General features: G+C 44.8%; 1 protein-coding gene across 3 annotated transcripts in view; it reads left to right on the top strand.

Moving 5' to 3' along the window:
• P4HA1 (prolyl 4-hydroxylase subunit alpha 1) overlaps window positions 1-21,522 on the top strand; it is a 280,816-nt gene that overhangs the window by 150,368 nt on the left and 108,926 nt on the right. The window contains exon 9 of one of the 3 annotated variants that reach the window (XM_029609176.1): window positions 7,291-7,361. The exons of the other annotated variants lie outside the window; for them this stretch is intronic. Within the exon in view, the coding sequence (XP_029465036.1) occupies window positions 7,291-7,361 (71 nt within the window). The remainder of the gene's footprint in view (window positions 1-7,290; window positions 7,362-21,522) is intronic. 3 annotated transcript variants of the gene reach the window in all.

Genomic DNA, 21,522 nt, shown 5'->3' with positions numbered 1-21,522 from the left:
CAACCCCTCGTAACACGTTTTCTTAAAGGCTTGCTCCATATCAAGCCACCTTTACGTCCTCCGGCCCCTTCTTGGGACCTTAATCTGGTTCTCGGTCGGCTCATGAAACCTCCATTCGAGCCTCTTCACTCCTGTGACCTAAAATATCTCACATGGAAAGTGATTTTCCTTTTAGCTATCACTTCAGCTCGCAAGGTTAGTGAGTTACAGGCCCTAGTTACCTATCTGCCTTACACTAAACTCCTCCAGGACCGGCCGGTACTCCGCACTCACCCTAAGTTTCTGCCTAAGGTAGTTTTGGAGTTTCACATTAATCAATCCATTATAAACCCTACCTTCTTTCCCAGGCCCCATTCCAATCCAGGGGAACAGGCTCTGCATACCCTTGACTGTAAACGGGCTCTTGCGTTCTACCTAGACCATACAGTTGCCCACAGGAAGAGCACTCAGTTATTCGTCTCTTTCCATCCCAACAAATTAGGGCAACCTGTGGGTAAGCAGACTCTCTCCTCCTGGTTGGCGGATTGCATATCTTTTTGCTATCAGCAAGCAGGCATTCCTTTCCAAGACAGTGTTAAAGCACACTCTGTGAGGGCCATGGTGACTTCAGTAGCACACCTACGATCGGTGCCGCTTCCTGACATTTGCAGGGCTGCCACCTGGAGCTCACTCCACACTTTCGCAGCCCACTATTGCTTGGACAAAGCCGGAAGACAGGATTCCATCTTCAGCCAATCTGTCCTACGTAACCTATTGCCAACGTGACGTACCAACACCCTTCCACCTGCCCGGTGGGGTTCAGGATGCCCTCTACCAAATTCCACCCCAGTTGTGCCTGTTGCACGCCGTTGGGTACATTTGGTGCTGTTCGGACATCCTCAGCTCGGTACTCACCCATATGTGACGACTACCATCCTGCTTGTCCTGTGAGAAAGCAAATGTTGCTTACCTGTAACAGGTGTTCTCACAGGACAGCAGGATGTTAGTCCTCACGAAACCCGCCCGCCACCCTGCGGTGTTGGGTTCGTAACGTTTTGATTTCTTTTTTCGGCACTGCCTGTAGCTATTAAATAAGACTGAAGGGGGACCCCTGCTGGCCGCAGGGTTAGTGCCATGCTGGGCATGCCCTGTAGGGGCCAGTCAAAGTTCCAGAAACTTTGACAAACGTTTTCCGTGATTGGGCTCCATCCCGATGATCTCACCCATATGTGAGGACTAACATCCTGCTGTCCTGTGAGAACACCTGTTACAGGTAAGCAACATTTGCTTTCCCTGACGATGAGCATTGGAGTAGGCACAGAATCTCTTTAGACTGTCAAAGCTTAGAGGATTAGAAACTAAAAAAAAAAAAAAAGAGGAGCAAAAATTTAAAAAATAGCATCACTAAAAGACCCAATTAAGAAATCTTACGTTTTAAACTTGATTAAAAGATCAAATTAACTAGTGACAGGAGCTATTCTCTCAAATTACCTCAGTCAAAGCAATGATCTACTAAGATATAGACTGGTGGCAGTTTAGAATTTGAGAAACCTGGTGTGTTTTGATGACAGCAGGAACACATCTTTGTGGCTCATCGCCAAGGCCCTGAAAGTTTCTTTAAACACCATAATTCTGACAAGGGCAGTGGAGAAATAAGTAAATGTGTATGAATGAAATGTAATATTTCTTATAATTACCAGTCAAGGTGAGATCCTATCAAGATGTAGTTAATTAGAGGCTGACTTGCATGATCTAGTGTCAGCTAAAACATTGTTTTATGGTAACCCTCATACACCCTGATCGTCCTCTGAGGGAGATAACTAGGAGAAAGTTACTTACAAGGGATACTAAGTAACAAAAATAAATTCTCTAGCAAGTCACAGCCCTTAAGACAGGACCATTTTCCGTTCTATTAACCATTCCCTTCCTAATAATTCCTAACATTCTATTTGCTTTTTTGACTGCTGCAGCACACTGAGCCAACGATTTTAAAGTATTATCCACTATGATGCCTATATCTTTTTCCTGGGTGGTAGCTCCTAATATGGAACCTAACATCATGTAACTACAGCAAGGGTTATTATTCCCTATGTGCAACACCTTGCACTTGTCCACATTAAATTTCATCTGTCATTTGGATGCCCAATCTTCCAGTCTTGCAAGGTCCTCCTGTAATGTATCACAGTCTGCTTGTGATTTAACTACTCTGAATAATTTTGTATCATCCGCAAATTTGATAACCTCATTCGTTGTATTCCTTTCCAGATCATTTATATATATATATTGAAAAGCACGGTTCCAAGTACAGATCCCTGAGGCACTCCACTGTTTACCCTTTTCCACTGAGAAAATTGACCATTTAATCCTATTCTCTGTTTCCTGTCTTTTAACCAGTTTGTAATCCACGAAAGGACATCGCCTCCTATCCCATGACTTTTTAGTTTTCGTAGAAGCCTCTCATGAGGGACTTTGTCAAACGCCTTCTGAAAATCCAAATACACTACATCTGCCGGTTCACCTTTATCCACATGTTTATTAACCCCTTCAAAAAAATGAAGCAGATTTATTAGGCAAGACTTTCCTTAGGTAAATCCATATTGACTGTGTCCCATTAAATCATGTCTTTCTATATGCTCTACGATTTTGATCTTGAGAATAGTTTCCACTATTTTTCCCGGCACTGAAGTCAGGCTCACTGGTCTATAGTTACCCGGATCGCCCCTGGAGCCTTTTTTAAATATTGGGGTTACATTGGCCACCCTCCAGTCTTCAGGTACAATGGATAATTTTAATGATAGGTTACTAATTTTAACTAATAGATCAGAAATTTCATTTTTGAGTTCCTTCAGAACCCTAGGATGCATACCATCCGGTCCAGGTGATTTGGTACTCTTTAGTTTGTCAATCTGGCCTACTACATCTTCCAGGTTCACAGTGATTTCGTTCAGTTCGTCTGACTCATCACCCCTGAAAACCATCTCTGGAACTGGTATCTCCCCAACATCCTCATTAGTAAACACGGAGGCAAAGAATTCATTTAGTCTTTCTGCAATGGCCTTATCTTCCCTAAGAGCCCCTTTAACCCCTCTGTCATCTTATGGTCCAACCGACTCCCTCACAGGTTTCTTGCTTTGGATATATTTTTAAAAGTTTTTATTATGAGTTTTTGCCTCTATGGCCAAATTCATTTCAAATTCTCTTTTCGCCTGTCTTATCAATGTTTTACACTTACCTTGACAATGCTTATGTTTTATCCTATTTTCTTCAGATGGATCCTTCTTCCAATTTTTGAAGGATGTTTTTTGGCAAAAATAGCCTCTTTCACCTTACCTTTTAACCATGACGGTAATCGTTTTGCCTTCCTTCCACCTTTCTTAATGTGCGGAATACATATTGACTGCGCCTCTAGGATTGTATTTTTAAACAATGTCCAAGCCTATTTTCCTCATTTTATCAAAGTTTCCCTTTTTAAAATTTAGTGTTAGAGCTGCAGATTTACTTATTGTCCCCCTTCCAGTTATTAGTTTAAATTTGATCATGTTATGATCACTATTGCCAAGTGGCCCCACCACTGTTACTTATCTCACCAAATCTTGCGTTCCACTAAGAATTAAATCTAAAATAGCTCCATCTCTTGTTGGTTCCTGAACCAATTGCTCCATGAAGCAATCATTTATTACATCCAGGAACTTTATGTCTCTAGCAAGTCCTGATGTTACATTTACCCAGTCAATATTGGGGTAATTGAAATCTCCCATTATTATTGCACTGCCAAATTGGTTTGCTTCCTTGATTTCTTTTAGCATTTCATCATCTGTCTGACCATTTTGTCCAGGTGGACGGTAGTATACTCCTATCACTATACTCTTACCCAACACACATGGGATTTCTGCCCATATAGATTCTACTGAGCATTTATTTATTTGTTTGAGTTTTATATACCTCCCTATCATTGCGATATAATTTGTACCCTGATATAGCACTGTCCCATTGGTTATCCTCCTTCCACCAAGTCTCTGTGATGCCAATTATGTCAATCTCATCATTTGCTGCTATACACTCTAACTCTCCCATCTTACTTCTTAGACTTCTGGCATTGGCATACAGACCTTTCAAAGTGTGGTTTTTGCTTGTTTTAACAACCTGCTTTTCAGTTGTTTGGGATAATTCGGAAATCACTAGCTTTGGTGATTTTTTACATATAGGCATATGAACTATGTTTGCTTTTAATGGAACCTCTCTGTTGGGATGCCCTAACTCTCCTGTTTCATTAGTATCCTTCAAGGATATATTTCTCCGAATCATGCACTGCTGAGTGACTGTCTGCTTTCCCCCTTGGTCTAGTTTAAAAGCTGCTCTATCTCCTTTTTGAAAGTTAGTGCCAGCAACTTGGTTCCACTCTGGTTAAGGTGGAGCCCATCCTTTCGGAAAAGTCTCCCCTTTCCCCAAAAGTTTCCCCAGTTCCTTACAAAGCTGAATCCCTCTTCCCTGCACCATTGTCTCATCCACGCATTGAAACTCTGGAGCTCTGCCTGCCTCTGGGGACCTGCATGTGAAACAGGAAACATTTCAGGGAATGCCACCCTGGAGGTTCTGGATTTCAGCTTTCTACCTAAAATCCTAAATTTGGCTTCCAGAACCTCTCTCTCACATTTTCCTATGTCGTCGGTGCCCACATGTACCACAACAGCCGGCTCCTCCCCAGCACTGTCTATAATCCTATCTAGGTGATACGTGAGGTCTGCCACCTTCGCACCAGGCAGGCAAGTTACCAGGCGGTCCTCACGTCCACCAGCCACCCTGCTATCTACATTTCTAATAATCGAATCACCAACTATGATGGCCAGCCTAACCCTTCCCTCCTGGGCAGTAGCCCTGGGAGATTTGTCCTCAGTGCGAGAGGACAATACATCACCTGGAGAGCAGGTCCTTGCTACAGGTCCCACTTTCTGCTACACCAGGGTGATGTTCTCCTACTGGGAGACCTTTCTGATCCAAGGCAGCACTGGGGCTGCCAGACTGGATTTGGGACTTGGCTACTATGTCCCTGAAGATCTCATCAATGTACCTGTCTGCCTCAGCTCCTCCAAGTCTGCTACTCTAGCCTCCAGAGATGGACTTGTTCCCTGAGAGCCAGGAGCTCTTTGCACCGAGTGCACACATAAGAAAAACAGAACTACACGTCCAGGCATACAGTGGGGTAAAACCAGGACTAGATCAACTTGTTCTAATAATGGAGCCAATTGGCAATCTTACCTTCTGATTTTTCCCTTTGCTTCATATGCATAAAGCAGAGGCGGCACTTCCTCCATTGTTTTGCTAAAGAATGTTGCCTTCTCTCTAGACTGCATCTTAAAGACCATAGAAGGTCCATCAAACTTTCATCTGATCCCCACAAGCCAGGCCTGTTGGTGGCAAAGTATCAGATTTCTAAATAATTTGTGCAGCAGTTTCAGTTTCTCCTAATTAAGAGATCTTTAGAAGAATGTCAGTGTTGTGGCAGCATCTGTTACCAATCTAAAATGTCTCTCCTTAGAAACATTTGCAAGTCTACTTCATGGAGCTTTGTCCACACACACACACACACACACACACACACACACACAGTTTCCTGGAAGGAGTTGCTGCAACTGTTGTCCTCTATACAAGTGCTGGCCCTGTAGCAGCAGCAAATTCAGCAAGGGGCCTGTGAGGTATCGTATGCTCGGAAGCCTTGCAGAACCCTGCCACAGCCTCTTAAACATGCCTCCTGTTAGAAATTTGTGCAGGGGACGGGGTGCCACAGTGCATTTGAACACACAATGTCTGACCAGCCCCATGCTGAATTTGCTTTCTGAAGTTGCTGTTAATGCGGGGTCAGCACCTGTAATGGAGGACAGTGATGCAGCTGCAGCTCCAGATTGGTGGCAAGTTGGCAGCTCTCTGATGCCTTTGATACCTATGAAAATTTGGCACTGGAGGCAGTCACCTATACCCAAATCTAGGCCTGATCTATCCTATAAGTAAGGCTTGTCTGGAGAGCTAAACCCAGTTCCCCCCCTCCGCAAAGTCCATTCTGTCGCCATATTTAATTATTTAAAAAAAAAAAAATTAAAAACTTTTTTTTCCATGTCAGAATTTGAATACTCACCTTTTTTGCTTGACTTATCTTTTGAATACCATTTTTGCCTAGGGAGTCATCTTTGTGATTGTTTATGCTTTTCACCAGATGAAAGCATTGAACCACATAACCTGCCTGCCTCTCCCCTTTTGTGAATTTTTCTTGAACCTTTCTGGAGTCTGTGTTAATGAAGAGCAGTAGATTCCGCAGTGCGCGGGCGTTCCCTTATGCATGCTCAGAAGCTTTCTAAAATAAGACTCAAAACAGGCAACATTCATCAGTCACATGACACATCTATGAACAGCTCATTGTATACAATCCTGCTGTGCTGAAAGATCATCCCAAGCTGACAGTTTGGAACTTTGACCCTTCAAATTGGTTGTCAAGTACCCAGGCAGTTGCCAATGGCCAGCAACCTGCTCAGAGATCATGTGTTTTACTGAACCCAGTTAATTAAAAAAATAAATAAGTTCATGAATCCTAGAGGATAAGTTATAAATGAGCCCAAAGAACTTTTCTTCCTTGAGATATTTCTTCCGTTAAAGTAGGTTAGAAATGTAAGAGTCACTTTGATTCCTTTTTGAACGCCAGTATGTTTTAGAATGATCACTATTCTTGATGCCAAGCGTTTCTGTAGCTGTACACATACACACTGACTTTCAGGCACTCCCTTTTTGTGTAGAATGGCCATGCAAGGCAGTCATCCTCATTCCCATCCCACGTTCCTTCATAGGTTTGCTATATATGTGTTATATTCATATTTTGAGGATGCATGTTTTGTCTTTAAAATCTTTAGGAAAGACAGTTACCCCTGCAGGTTAGGAAGTCTGTGCATGACCTGTTTTGATACTGCAGGATAGAAAATTAGAATTAACTGAAATTTCAACCTTTCTCTGACAGCAAAGACAGTTTTTAATTCATGGTTGGGGATCACTTTATTTGTATGTCCCTGCTTCCTTCTAACCTTTGCCTGTTACATGCACATTCCTCTAAAACCCCTCTTCCACTCTCATGCTGAGATGCTTTCTGTTTAAAGTGGGAAAAGGATTAAAATTTCTGCTTTTCATTAAATGTGTTCACCTTGTAGGATTAGCTGACATTTGGATTATTCCCTTTGCCTTCCTTCTCAGAAGGATTCTGATTGGTCAGGTGAATGAGATTTGGCACTTTTTATTGTATAATGCAACATTTCTGATTGGTTGGCTTCACAGCTGAGGCGAGCCATTGTTTCAAACCCCATAACAGGAGTCTTGGAGACGGCACACTACAGAATTAGCAAAAGGTAAGACTGAGTGGTGCCTCGCACCCTGACTCTATGTAGTTGAAAGGTCTCTGAATCTGCAGCCTCCAGAGAAGTAGGGGTTTTCTGTTAGCATTGTCTTAGTGCAGCAACATTAACAAAAATACTGGTTTTCTATTCCTTTTTTTTTTTTTTTTTAAAGAATGCTGGCAGAGACAACAGTCTGCTTACAGCATGCATTTTTTTTTCTGGCTTCTGATTTGATGGTAGTAGTGTTTGAAGTTTTTGGAAGCTTATTATCTTTGCCTATTTCTGGCATTATGAATGTAAGCTAAATTACTTTACTATGTTCACAATCAGTCTGTGTCAGAACATCAGTATCCAGTTTTTCTGTGTGATATAAATGGCTGGTGATCTTTTTTTTTTTTTTTTTTTTTTATTAGATCTGGCTTCTTAATTTATCCTAGCACAAGCAGAATGGTAGTCCTCACATATGGGTGATATCATCGGATAGAGCTTGCCATGGAGAACTTATGTCAAAGTTTCCAGAACTTTGACTGGGTACACTGAGCATGCCCTATACCATGCATCCACACGGGGTCCCTCTTCAGTCTTTTTTTTTTTTTTTTTGGCTGGAGCTTTTGCCTCGCGGTTACTGAGCTTGTGCTCCTTTTCTCTGAAAGGGTCTGGAAAACTTTCCACTGATCGTTTTCGGGTTTTTGCCAGGTGCAGGTCCCTCTCTGTCTTAGGTTTTTTGGCAGTTCAGTAAGTTGGGATTTTTTTTTTCTCCCATCCCCCGTGGGGGCAGTGCCTCTTTGCCCCACCAGCATCAGTTCCCTGCCACCTCCATTATCGTTTTTCGTCCCTTCAGTTTGGGTCATGGCATTTTCGAGTTTTTTTTGGTGCCCTGAGGACTGTCCATCATGGACCTGCACCAGTGCCCAGGCCTCTGGACGAAGGGAAAGCACCCAGGGCCTTGTCCTCTGTGGATTTCAGTGAGGATGAGGCCATCTGACACCTGTATGACCCCTGGGGGGAGGACAATGCAGAATCCGCCTTGGAGGGTCTCCCCCTCAGAACAGTCTCCTCCTGAGGACCTCACCTTCACGATGTTTGTGCAGGCGATGTCTGAGGCCGACCCATTTCAGTTGATGACTGAGGACACCAGGCACAAGATGCTGGAAATCCTCCAATTTGTGGAGGCTCCTAAAGAGAACATGGTGGTCCCGGTGCATGAGATCTTTAAGGAGTTGGTGTTGAGGATTTGGGGCACCCCCCTCACTGTTTCTCCTGTCAAGAGGTTACCAGATTCGAAAAGCATCAGCTAGCACACCAATCAGTAGTGGTGGAATCCGTTCTCAAGAAAGCCAGACTCTCTCGGACCCATGCCTCAGCACCCCTGCTGAAGGATCAGAGCGCTGGATGCTCTTGGGAGGAAGGTCTTTCAGCTGGCAATGCTTATTGCCGGCATTGCCTCCAGCAGCTCTATATGAGCCAATATTCTCACAACCTCTGGAAGTGGATGCAGGAGCCAGCCAAGCGGCTGCCTCCACAGCAGCAAGACACCTTTCTGTCTCTGGTGTGTCGGGGCCTGGAGCGTGGAAAACACAAGGTGCATTCCACCTATGATGTTTGAGATGGCAGTGGGAATTGGCGCCTGCAGAATGGCATGGCTGCAGGCATCTGACCAGTGGTACAAGAAAGACTCCTGACCTGCAGTGTACAGCAGAGAATCTCTTCAGAGACAAGGCGAGGGATGCGGTGGCCCAGTTGTGGAATCACCATGAGACATGCCCTCCTCAGCTTGGAGGTCTGTGAGACAGGGCCAGAAGATGTACTATTCTCTGGCTCCTCGCACCCATTTGCAGAGAGGGAGTTCAGTGGCCCTCCCAGGCAGCAGCGAGCTCCCAAGCCCAACTGGTGCTCCAGCTGAATCCCGGGACAGGGTTTTGACTGGATCATAGGGAGCATAAGCCAGCTGCCAGTACCCAAGATGCTGGACCCTCCCCCCACCTGTCGGGGGCAGGCTAAGGTTCTTTGCAAACTGGTGGCCCAGTATAATCTCGGACCAGTGGATTCTGTCCATAGTCTGTCAAGGAAACCGATTAAATTTTCCTTGCCGATTTTGGAGGCCAATATGCATCAGGTGGTACTGTTACGGGAGCTCTCCGCCCTCTTAACAGCCAGAGCAGACTAGCCTGTCCCACCAGGGCAAAGGGGGCAGGGATTCTACTCCTGGTACTTCCTGATTCCAAAGAGAATGGGGCCTCTGTCCCATCCTAGACCTGAGAGCCTTGAACAAATTTCTAAAAAGAGAAAAGTTCAAGATGGTTTCCCTAGGTACTTGCTTCCCCTCCTGCAAAAAGGGGACTGGCTATGCTCCCTCGATTTAAAGGACGTGTACACCCACATCTTGATCTTCCAAGGTCACAGGAAGTATTAGTTGTGGTGGGAAAACAGCACTTCCAATACAGAGTATTGCCATTCGTGCGAGATTTGGCCCCACAAAGTGCCTGGCTGTGGTGGGAGTGCACTTCCGCAGATTGGGAGTGCATGTTTTTCCCTAATCTGGACAATTGGATGGCCAAGAACACCTCTCAGGTGAGTGCAGATTGGTCCTTTCACTTGACCATTCAGGTGGAGTCACTAGTCTCGTCATAAACTACCCGAAGTCATATCTCAGTCACCTTAATGGAATTTCATAGGAGCCCCTGCTAGACTCGGCTCAGGCAAAAGCCTTCCTGCCACATTCCAGGGTACTCGCTTTGGCATCAGGGGTGGATTGGCCTATCGGGGGATTGGGAATCTCCCAGTCGCTCTAGTTACGTGGTCTGCCGAGCGCGGCTGTGACACAGCCATGCTCGGCAGACCACGTTGTATCTCCTGGGCCAGCCTGGGTGGCAAATCCCCGGGCCGGTCGTCATCGGGAATTTGCCCCTGTTTGGCATCCATGACAGAGGTGATTCAACAGAGCCAGCCAGTATCAGGCTGGCACATGTTGAGGCTGCTGGGCCACATGGTCACAATTGTCCATGTTACTTCCTTGGCACGTTTACACATGCACAAAGCCCAGTGGACCTGGAGGTCACAGTGGTGCCAGGCTACCCAGAACCTCCAGGCTCACGTCCACATCACTCCACCTCTCCAGGACTCCTTGTGCTGGTGGTAGGGTCTCCCGAATTTGAATCTTTCCAAATTTCCCCTACCCAAATTGTCCTTACCCACAGATGCGTCCACCCTGGGGTGCTCATGTAGACTGGCTTCGCGCTCAAGGTCTGTGGTCCACCCAGCAAGCACAATGTCAAATAGACTTCCTGGAGTCTGTGTGATCAGGTATACTCTATTGGCTTTCAGAAATCGGCTGTCCAACAGAGTTGTCCTGATCCAGATAGACAACAAAGTAGCAACATGATATGTCAACAGCAGGGAGGCATGGAGTTGTACCTCCTGTGTCAGGAAGCGGTCCAGATCTGGTCCTGGTCTCTATCCCACAGGATAGTACTCTGGGCCATGTATCTGGCCGGAACTGAGAACGTGATAGCAGATAAACTGAGTCGAGCCTCTAGATTCCATGGTTGCTGGACCAGGGACTGGTGAATTGGATCTTCCGCCTCTGAAGGACCCAAGACTTTGACTTGTTCGCATTCCCCTGTAACAGGAAAGTGACTCTCTGTTTTGCTTCCTGTACAGGTCAGACAGCGAAGCAGCCTCAGATACCTTTGCTCGCCATTGGGGCAAGATTCTTCTGTACTCATATCCTCTGCTTCCTCTAGTAATGAAGACTCTCCTGAAGCTTTGAGAGGACCGAGGGACTATGATCCTCATAGCCCCTCTCTGGCTGAGACAGATCTGGTTCTCACTCCTTGGGGAGTTGTCCTTCCAGGAACTGAACAATATGGGGATTTTCCCAGATCTCATCACACAGGATCAGGGCAGGCTGCGGCATCCCAACCTCCAGGCCCTGTTTCTCAGCCTGGATGTTGACAGGCTGATTCTGCAGCCGCTGGATCTTTCCAAAGATGTGTCTCTGGTCCTTATAGCTTCTAGAAAGCCTTCCACTAGAAAGGCCTACGGACTGAAGTGGAGGTGGTTTTCCATGTGGTGTGAGCAAAAAGCCCTAGATCCTTTCTCCTGCTCCACACACAAACTGCTTGATTACCTTCTGCACTCTTCTGAGACTGGCTTAAAAACCAATTCCGTTAGAGTGCATCTGAGTGCAGTTGGCACATACCACCAAGGTGTAGATGGTACGCCCATCTCTGTACAGCCTATAGTTGTACTCTTCAGGTGGGGGCCTGGTTTCAGTTGAAGCCTCCCACTGTGTCTTGGGAGCTCATCATGGCGCTAGCTCAACTGATGAAAGCTCCTTTTGAGCCACTGTGTACTTGTGACCTGAAGTGCCTGACCTGGAAGGTCATATTTTTGGTGACAGTCACTTCAGACACAGGATCAGGAGCTCCAGGCCTTTGACTTGTTTTTATATTTTTATTTCGTTATTTTATATACTGTCGTTCTAAGTGAAGATCACAATGATCTACAAAAGTAACATTTGTCCTTTAGGTCATTCCATTATGGTGGAACACATATTGGTCTAACACACTTTAGTAAACTGATATGATTATCAGAATACCGGAAAACAAAATAAATAAATATTACATAAACTTTGGTAAGATACATATTTCGGTATGGCAAATATATTGGAAGAACTCAGTAGGGTCATATGAATCAAGGGTGATGTTCTTATGTCTCAACTGAAGAAGGGGACAATAGGTAAGTAGGATAGGGAATCTGTTTAGTAATTACATGGCTATAGGGGAGTTTTCATGAGCTACTTTCTCTCTCAAAGCTTGGTATTATTTTTTGTTCATGTTAACTCTGCATTCAGATAGTTTTAAGTTAAGCTGTAAGTTCTTGTTGACACAGCAAACTGATAGTATTTAAGTTGGCTTTTTAAAAACACGTATTTTAAGTGTTTAGTTCACATTTGAATGTCTTTCCTTCTGGGATCAGCCGTATTCACTCTTGATAGTGAGTTCCACAGTTTAGGGCCTACAATGGAGTATCTTCTCTGTGACAGGTATGTGCTCCGGATCATAGGTACAGTAATAGTCCTTTGTTTTGGAACCTTAGGGTTCGTTGTGGAACATAAGGTTGAAGTGTCACACCTATTAGTCCTAGGTTATTATGTAAGATTTTAGAGATTAAAGTTAAGTTTGGAATATATTTAGTATTGTATCAGTAGCCAATGCAGTGCTATAAGTGAGGGTGTGATGTGATCAAATTTCCTGGTTCCAATTGCTGCAGCAACTTGTTGAAGCTTTTTTAATAGGCTGGTTGGGAGTCCTAGAAGTAGGGATTTGCAGTAGTTAATATTTGAGAAAATTAGCAATTGTAGAAACTGTACAGAAGTCCTCTGTGGTTAGTAATGGCTTGTCTATGTAGGATGTGCAGTTTTGCATATCCTGTTGTGATTCATTTGTGTTTTTTCAAGGTAACATTTTGTTGATCTGGATTCCTAAGCCCTGGACTTGATCCAAGGGTGTGATATCAAAATTACCTAGGTTTAGTGATGGAGGTTTAACAATGGATGACTTTCTCCTTAACCAGATGGGGTTTTTTTTTGGGGGGGGGGGGTTGTATTTAATGTTAATTTTAGATTAGAGAGTTCTAGCTTTATTGCCTTCATGTATTTTGAGAGTGATGCTGTCTGTTCTAAAGAAGAGTCAAATGGAATGTAGAACTGAATGTCTACATATAAGAAAGTGATTCCTGATTCCATTAGTAATTTACACAGGGGAAGCATGTAGTTGTTGAATAGGGTAACCGAGAGTGCTGAGCCCTGGGGAACACCTGCATTGATGGGGAAGGTGTCAGATATATTGTTTCCCAGTTTTACTTGGAGTGTCCTATTGGATAGGAATGAAGACAACCATTTGTGAACTCTTGTCTATTCCAATTTTTCTCAGCTTGTGGCATAGTAGAGTATGATCCACAGTGTCTAAGACTGCTGTTAGATCTATTAGCACCAGAGTATAGGATATATTACTGTTAAACCTGCATAGTATAGGGTCCATTAATGATATGAATACAGTCTCGGTTAAGTGATTTTTTTTTTCTGAAACCAAATTGATTAGGATGTAGCATGTCATGGTTTTCTAAGTGGCTTTCCAGCTGTTGTAGCCGTTTTGTTTAAGTATTGTTGAGAGGAAAGGTAGGTTGGATATTGGACGATAGTTGCCCCAATCATCAGTTCTACCAGTTTTGTCTGAGGATTGCTTTTATCACTGCTTGTTTTGCCTCATTTGGGATCAGTCTTGAGAGCGAAAGATTGATAATTGTTGCTATTGGGGTGATTACTTCATTTATCAGTTTCAAAGAATTTGCTGGGATTGGGTCATGTGGATGTGTTATAGGCGTAATTTTAGAAATTGTTTGACTGGTTTCAAGTTTACTGTGTCAAATATGGTCCAAGTGTCTTGTTCAAGAATATTAACAGGTTCTTTTGTGAGCTGTTGGTGATTTGTATTTTTAATCTATTGATTTTATCTAATAGTGAGGTTCTTTGAGAAGTTGAGGTTGTTTGAGATGGAGGAAGATGGGTCTTTAAGTTTGGTTTTTTTTTTGTTTTTTTTACAACTTTGAAGAGTAGTTTAGAGTTGAATAAGACTTTTATGTGTTTCACTTTTTTTTTTTTGCTTTATTAATATATGGTATTTTGCTAGGAGTGATATGTATTTTCATAGAGTCTGTGGTTGGGCATTTCCACCAGGGTTTCTCATGTTTTCTCAGTGTTAGTTTAGTGCATCTTAGCTCTTCATTGTACCATGGTTTCTTCTGTTTAGTGGCATTTTGTTCTTTTTGCAGTATTTTTGTCTGGACTGGGCTAAGATTGTCAGCTATTTCATTGACAATTTTATCACAGGAATTAATGCTGAAGAAGCATTCACCTGATTAAATTTGGTTAGTTTGTTTTTAATTGCTTCTAGTATGTCTGATTCTATCTTTTTTTCTGAAGCTGAAAGATTGATTTTTTTGTTTGTTTGGATTTTTTTTGCATTTGGTTGACTTAACCAGCTTATATCAAGTTTTATCATGACAGGGTGGTCTTGTGCACACACCCGAAGTTCCTGCCTAAGGTGGTGACAGATTTCCATCTTAACCAGTCAATCGTCCTGCCAACATTCTTTCCCAGGCCCCATTTGCACCAAGGTGAACGAGCACAGTTTGGATTGCAAGAGAGCCTAGCCTTCTACCTGGAGTGGCCAGAAGCCTAAAGACAGTCCACCCAATTTTTCATTTCTTTTGACAGGAATAGATTGGGAGTTGCCATTACCAAACAAACACTATCCAATTGGCTAGCAGATTGCATTTCCTGCTATTATACCCAGGTGTGGGACTGCACCTTGGAGGTCATGTCAAGGCTCATTCTGTTAGAGCCATGGCTCTTTCGGTGGCCCACTTGCGAGCAGTTCCTGTGGAGGAGATCTGCAAGGCTGTGAGGTGGAGTTCTCTCCACACATTCACATCACACTACTGTCTGGCTAGGGATGGCTGACGTGACGCGTTCAGCCAGTCTGTCCTCTGGAATCTCTTTGAGGTGTAGAACCCAACTCTCCCTAGGGCCCATTACTTGGGTTCAGGCTGTCTCCCCCTCTGTTACAAACATCACTGTGGTTGTTGTGCCTGTTGGCATCTGGTTGGTGCTTGTTGGTCTCCTTTTGTGTTGGGAAGCAGCCTGTAGCTAGGGATTCACCCATGCGTGAGGACTACCATCTTGCTTGTTCTAGGAGAAAACAGAGTTGCTTAGCTGTAACAGGTGTTCTCCTAGGACAGCAAGACGTTAGTCACTACGAATGCACCTGCCACCCTGCAGAGTTGGGTTTCTCCTGTTCGTTTATTTTTATCGTAATTCTATGTTACAAGACTGAAGAGTGACCCTGTGTGGACGCATGATATAGGGCATGCTGAGCATTATCGGAGTATCCAGTCAAAGTTCTGGAACTTTGACATCAGTTTTCCAGGCTGGGCTCCATCAGTGTCACCCATGTGTGAGGATTACCACCCATATGTGAGAACTAACCCCTGAGGCAGGTAAGCACCTCTGCTTTCTCCATTGGACAGGTTTTAAACATATGGTGTGCTAATTCAACTTTTTGTAATGCATAAATTATAGTAGTATATCAGAAAAACACCCACCAGACCATCCAGTCTGGCCAGTTCTTGCTGTGCACACTGTAAAGATGTATCTCGGCTGCCAGCCATCGAGGACTGCATGTAAGCTATCTTTCTCATTTACACTCTTATTTTGTGCACATGAGCTTACATAATGGTTCACCTTTCACACCCTTCCCTTCATATCTCTAACCACAAAGCTTTTATAATAATCTGAATAGCCTCCAATACTTACATGGCCACTGCCCCACTATCCAGACTCCCAGACAATCTGGTTATATGAGTACCTGCATTTTGAGTAGGAATTTTAGTTGTTACTGTAGTTGCGGCCATAAGAGTGAAAATGATTGGGGGTGCTTTACACAAATTAGTTCCCCCAGCAAAAAAAATAATCAGTGGGTTGTGTATGATTAACCAGCCTGAATGTAAATGTTCAGAGAGCAGCAGGTATTGTGGAGTGGAGGAGTAGCCTAGTAAGTGGGCTGTGAACAAAGGAAGCCAGGGCCAAATCTCACAGCTGATCCTTGGGAAAGTTATTTCACCCTCCATTGCATCAGGTACAAACTTACACCTAGATGCATGAAGCTGTGATTTATTGTGGGAGGGTTACCACTATCATGGGCGGTTTCGCTGTGATAGTGGGCTCCTCCCCTGAAAAAACATTGCGCCTAGCAGCCCTTTAGGTATGATGGCAATCCCCTTAAGGGACCACCATTGTCGTAATGGGCCAACCACCGAAATTGCATGGCAAAAAAGATAGTGGGGTTCAAGGCTGACCCTGGCTCAACTTAGGACTGCCACCCATGTGTCAAAAAGACCCTCAATCCTGTCCTCAATAGAGTATCCCCCTTTCCAAAAACATGAAGGCTGAGACTGCCCTCCTCCCATCCACTACCTCAATAGTACTCCCAAATATTTGGGGTATAGTAGCCCCCCATTCTCCCACAGTATTTAAAAAAATAAATAAAAAGGCATTGGTAGTTTATGGGAGGCCCTCCCACACCTTCAAAAATCTGTTGCGGATCCTGCGAAAGGACCTGGGATGCTCTCTAGCACTGGGCCCAGTCAGCACCACTTTGAAAAAGGCACCAACCTGACCTTGTCCCAGTCATTTGAGTGAGGCAAGGTCCAATCATTGGATCTTGAAAAATGGTACTACCCGGGGCTAGAGGGTGCCCCAAGCCCCATCACAGGATCCGCAACAGGTTTTTGAATGTTTGGGGTGTGGGGGCCTCCCATGAGCTACCAATGCATTTTTTAGTACATTGGGGGATGGTGGGGCACTATAACCCAATGATTTAGGAGTACTATTGGGGTGAGGGGGTGGGAGCAGTATCAGCCTTCATTTCTTTGGAAAGGGGAGTGGGGGCACTCTGATTAATGTTCTGCGGGGAGAGGTCAACTGCGGTGTTACCTTAATTCTTCTTCTTTTTTTTTTTTTTTTTTGACACTTGTAGGGTCAGGGCTGCCTTGTGTTGGAGCAGAGCCTTGGCTCCTGCTCAACTGTCTTTTTTTGCCAGGCAATTTTTATTTGTGGATGGCCTTTTAAATGTAAAGCGGAAGCCTCTGGACTCTCATTAGGGTCCTGGGATCCTATATTACATTTAATGAAATCCAAGGAGGTGTTAATTTATTGGTCTGCTGCAGGGGTGTTGCTTGGTTCTTCAAAGATCAGGGGCATGGACTCGTAGGTCCTTTCCTTTCCCCCCCCAGTATGCCAACTTTTTCACTGACTGGACACTTGGGGTGGGGGGCCCTGACCCCTTTCATTTGCATAAATTTGCCAACACTGCCCCTGAACCTGCCTCCTCTCTCATTCCTCTCTTCCTTCTATTCTAGCTTTCCCAGAACTAGCAATAAACAATTTACCAATGAATCAACAGCACCAATAGGGCCATCAGTGATCAACTTGAAATACCAGAAGAATGACAGTGTAATCTACCCAGATGCATGCATTGCATTAATTGTGTGCATGTGATGTTCATTTTTCCAAATATTATGGAAATAGGCATGCACACTCCTGACTTCTTAATGTGCTCTCACAGCTAGCTGAAGGGCCCAGACATAGCACAGCCACTTATATACAGCCTTTGGGTGACAGTACTATAAATATTAAAAAATTGTGTTGTCTGATGTTGAAAATAAATCAATCCTCTGAAAAAGTAAATTAGTTATAATATAGTAAACCTCCCTACCAAAACAGCAAATATTACTTACACCAGGCCCTAAAACACCAAGGTACCCTCTATTAGGAAAATAGAACAAGCTGAGCTGTTATAGATCTGTACATAGCAACTACAAGATAGCAGAATACCTCACCTCAGTCAAACATATACTACAAATCCTCGCCAAACAGATTAAAGACCATAAAGTGTAAACATTTGCTGACAAATACTGAATCTGTGCTATGCTCAGGCTTGTGAACTCTTGAGCCGACGGGAGGATGGAATACCTTAGGAGGAAGATCCATAGGTTCTCCCGTCGGGTGGCAAGGCAGGAACAGAAGATGTGACCAGCTGACCCTTGGCACTGGAGACAGAGGCGACTGTGGAGGCAGACGAGTCATGACGTCGAGGAGAGGAACTGTGTCTTCGCCGCTGGAAGTCCGCGGTCCCCCCAGGAGGAGCCCGTAGGACCCCGGACCACCAGGACTTAGGTGGACCTTTGAGAGGTCAAGAAGTCGAGCGTTCAGTGCAAGGGCTGACTGGAGCTTCACCCCTGGAAGCCCACTGTCCCCCCGGGAGGAGCCCGTAGGGACCCGGGCCGCTGGGACTTTAGGTGGGCCCTTGGAGACGATGGTCAAGAAGAAGTCCAAGGTCAAGTGCCAGAGGTTCGTCGCTTACCAGTCCGAGGTGTCACACCGAGGAATCACCGCTTGCCAGTCCGAAGTCACACACCAGAGAATCACCGCTTGCCAGTCCGAAGTCAGGAACCAGGAACACCAAGACAAGACAGGAGCAAAGATACGAAGTAGAAGAACTCACCGAAACAAGCAGACCTGACTAATCCAAAAGTTGCTAAGTCGAGGAATGAGCAGAGGAAGCCTCCTCTTATACTTCTGCTCTGGCTCATAGGGTACAGGTGAGTGTAGTTAAAGGGATCAGGTCCCTTTAAATCTGAGGAGGAGGCGCAGCCTCGTGCCTAAAGATGGCAGTGGCCATCTTGGATTCTCTCCCTGCGGAGAGAAACGCTGCTGGAAGCCGCGAGGGAAGAGCAGAGACGGCTCCCCCTCTGGCGCGCATCACAGGGACCCGTGCCGAAGCGACGGGCCAGGATCAGAGGCCTCCCCCGGAGCTCCCATGGCGGGTCACCGTTGCGGGCCTGGTAGGGGACCGCGGTCGTGGCCTTCCATGGCCGCGGAACACAACAATCGGAAACCATAATAAGCCAAATTCTGCAGTGCAAAAATGGAAAAATGAAATCTCAGTCAAATCATGAAATATAAATCATAATAGTAAAACCATAATCATAAACAATATTTCAAAATAGCTGATGAAAAGAATCCCCATTATACATTTTTTTTATATTTCCCAAACACCAGTAAAAGTGGAATATATATTGGATAAATAAAGTATTTCAACAGAAGATGGATCAAATAACACCCAAGAATTAAAACTAATAAGGATAAAAAAAAAATACCCTGCTCTCCAAACCTGGGAACATTTCATTTCAAGTCCCCTGATATTGTCTTGGATGAGATGGAATGGATTGATCCAAAAACTATCTCCTCTCACATTCCCATACTGTCCAATACACACAAGCTTACTCACACATTTCCACCCCCCCCCCCCCCCCCCCCCCCACACACACACATGCTCTCTTCTCTCTCCCCCATATGCTCTCACATACACACACTTTCTGCCCCCAGAACATATAAACAGCAGCTGCCTCCTTGGGCCTGCACGGTGTCTTACACATATGCAGTCTTATATGCTATTTGCTTACACATGTGCTTTCTCTCTCCCAGCTCCCTCCTTGGGCTTATGCAGTATCTCTCACACATGCTGTTTTACATGCTATTTGCTCACCACCCCCCCTCTCTATGGAATTTAGAGTACAGGTAGCGTCAGCCTTTTTTCTTCAGCCATATGTCCCTGACACAACAGCCGCCTTCTCCTTCAGCTGACAGGTGTGACAGCCTCTCTTCAGCTGTGCAACCCTACAAATGCAAGAGTCTCTTCAGCGACACAGTCCCCAACAGCCTCCTCTCTTCTGCCATGTGGCCTAGTTGACAGCAGCATCCTTCCTTCTGCTGCACGGCTCAGCTGCCAGCCTTTTTTTTTTTTTTTTGCAACACAGGCCCAAGCAATTCAGTAGCTTTCTTGCACTCCACAACGTTGGCAGACATAACAGCCTTCTCTTCAGTATGCAGGGAGAAGGGGACCCAGCAGCACACAAGGCCTTGACTCTCCCAGACCATCCATAATCCATAACAGTAAGGAGGAATAATGGTGCAGTTGCCTGCAGGCAAAATAAATTGGGGCTTAAAATAGATTAACAGGAGCTTCAGCTGAGACTTGGGGTACTGAGCTACAAGTACAGGCCTCTGCTTGACTGCGATAAATTAACAAAGTTGCCTAGTAATTAGCTGCCTTGCTTGGATTTGCAAAATTCATGCATGCATTATAATAGGGAAGGGACTCTGGGCAGGACCATGCAAAATATTGCAAGATATTGGCATGGAAAGGGCTGCATTGCATGATATAACAGCATATATCATGCAATATATGCTGTTTATCGTACATTAGAGCCCTATCGCAGCTTGGTGCATCTCCTGGTTAGATTGTGAGCTCTCTGGGGACAGGGAAATACCTATAGTACTTGAATGCAATCTGCTTTGAAGTGCCTGAAAGGCAGAACATAAACAAAAAAAAGACGCATGTGGCCAAAATAGAAACTAGGAAAGCACTCAATCCCACCTGTCCTTCTTCCAAACCCCAGTCTCCATCTCCACCCCACCTCCAACAGCCCATCTCCATCACAATCTCTTCCCCTACCCTCCCCTGTCACCACCAGTCTCTCAATTCCCCTTTGCTTGCAGTCCCCACTTTGCTCTCATTCTCCTAGTCTTCTCCTCCTTTCCCCAGCTTTTCGTCCTCTCTCCTTCCCTTCCTTATTTGCTGTGCACTCTTAACTTCCCCTCCTGGCATTCATTCCAATGTCACTCCCTACATTCCTCTAGCCTGCTCTGCTCTCCATTTCTCACTAATCTGGCATACACTGTTCCCCTCCCTTTTTCCATCCCTCTGCTCCCCGCACCTTCTTAGCCAGCTGCCCTCCTGTGCAGGCTTTGTACACTCATCTCTTCATTGATTTCCATCCCTTATCAGCCTGTTGGGATTCCTTTATTGGTAGGCTCAACTCACCATTCATTTTGTGATTCCCCTTCTACAGGTTTGGATCACTCCCCCCCCCCCCCCCCCCCCCACCGCACTTCCTGAGTCCAGGTACTTTTTTTGTGAAACTCTCCTGCCGCCTCACCCACTGCAACACTTTGGCATGTACAGATTCCAGGCTAGAGCCAGCCCTATGTGTATAAGTTCCACATAAACACTCCACTTCTGCATGTCTGGAGTGCTAGCAGCTCAGCAGATAGTATATTTCCAGCAACATGGCCACAGCTGCATGTGGTGCTTCCTGCCCTTGATTTAGAAACCCCAGAGATAACTGCTGTCTCCTGTAAGATATAACAGGGGAATTTGTATTTAGTTAGTAAGAGGAACAATCTTCACCTTAATTCAAGCCCTGACCGCAGTCCCTCTCAATACTGGAGCTGCCAATTTTTGAGCCTATATTTGCCTGCCATCACAACCTCTTCTCTCTTCCTCAATCCTTCCTGTAAAATACTTTATTTACCTTGGTGACTGCAGCACTGGAAGAAAAGGGCAGATACCACCTGCTCCCCACCCTTGACCCTGCCTAGCTAGCACAGAAATCTTTACCATACTTCAAATAAACAATTTTCCAACCTTTGTGTCTGTCGTTTGAATTGTTTAAAAGTCCAACTCAGAGGTAAAATAGTTTATAAGAA

This window comes from Rhinatrema bivittatum, chromosome 7 (assembly GCF_901001135.1).
Source record: "Rhinatrema bivittatum chromosome 7, aRhiBiv1.1, whole genome shotgun sequence".
NCBI classification, from domain to species: domain Eukaryota; kingdom Metazoa; phylum Chordata; class Amphibia; order Gymnophiona; family Rhinatrematidae; genus Rhinatrema; species Rhinatrema bivittatum.
Note: the sequence above shows the minus strand (reverse complement) of the source record. Positions and strands in the feature narration are given on the sequence as shown.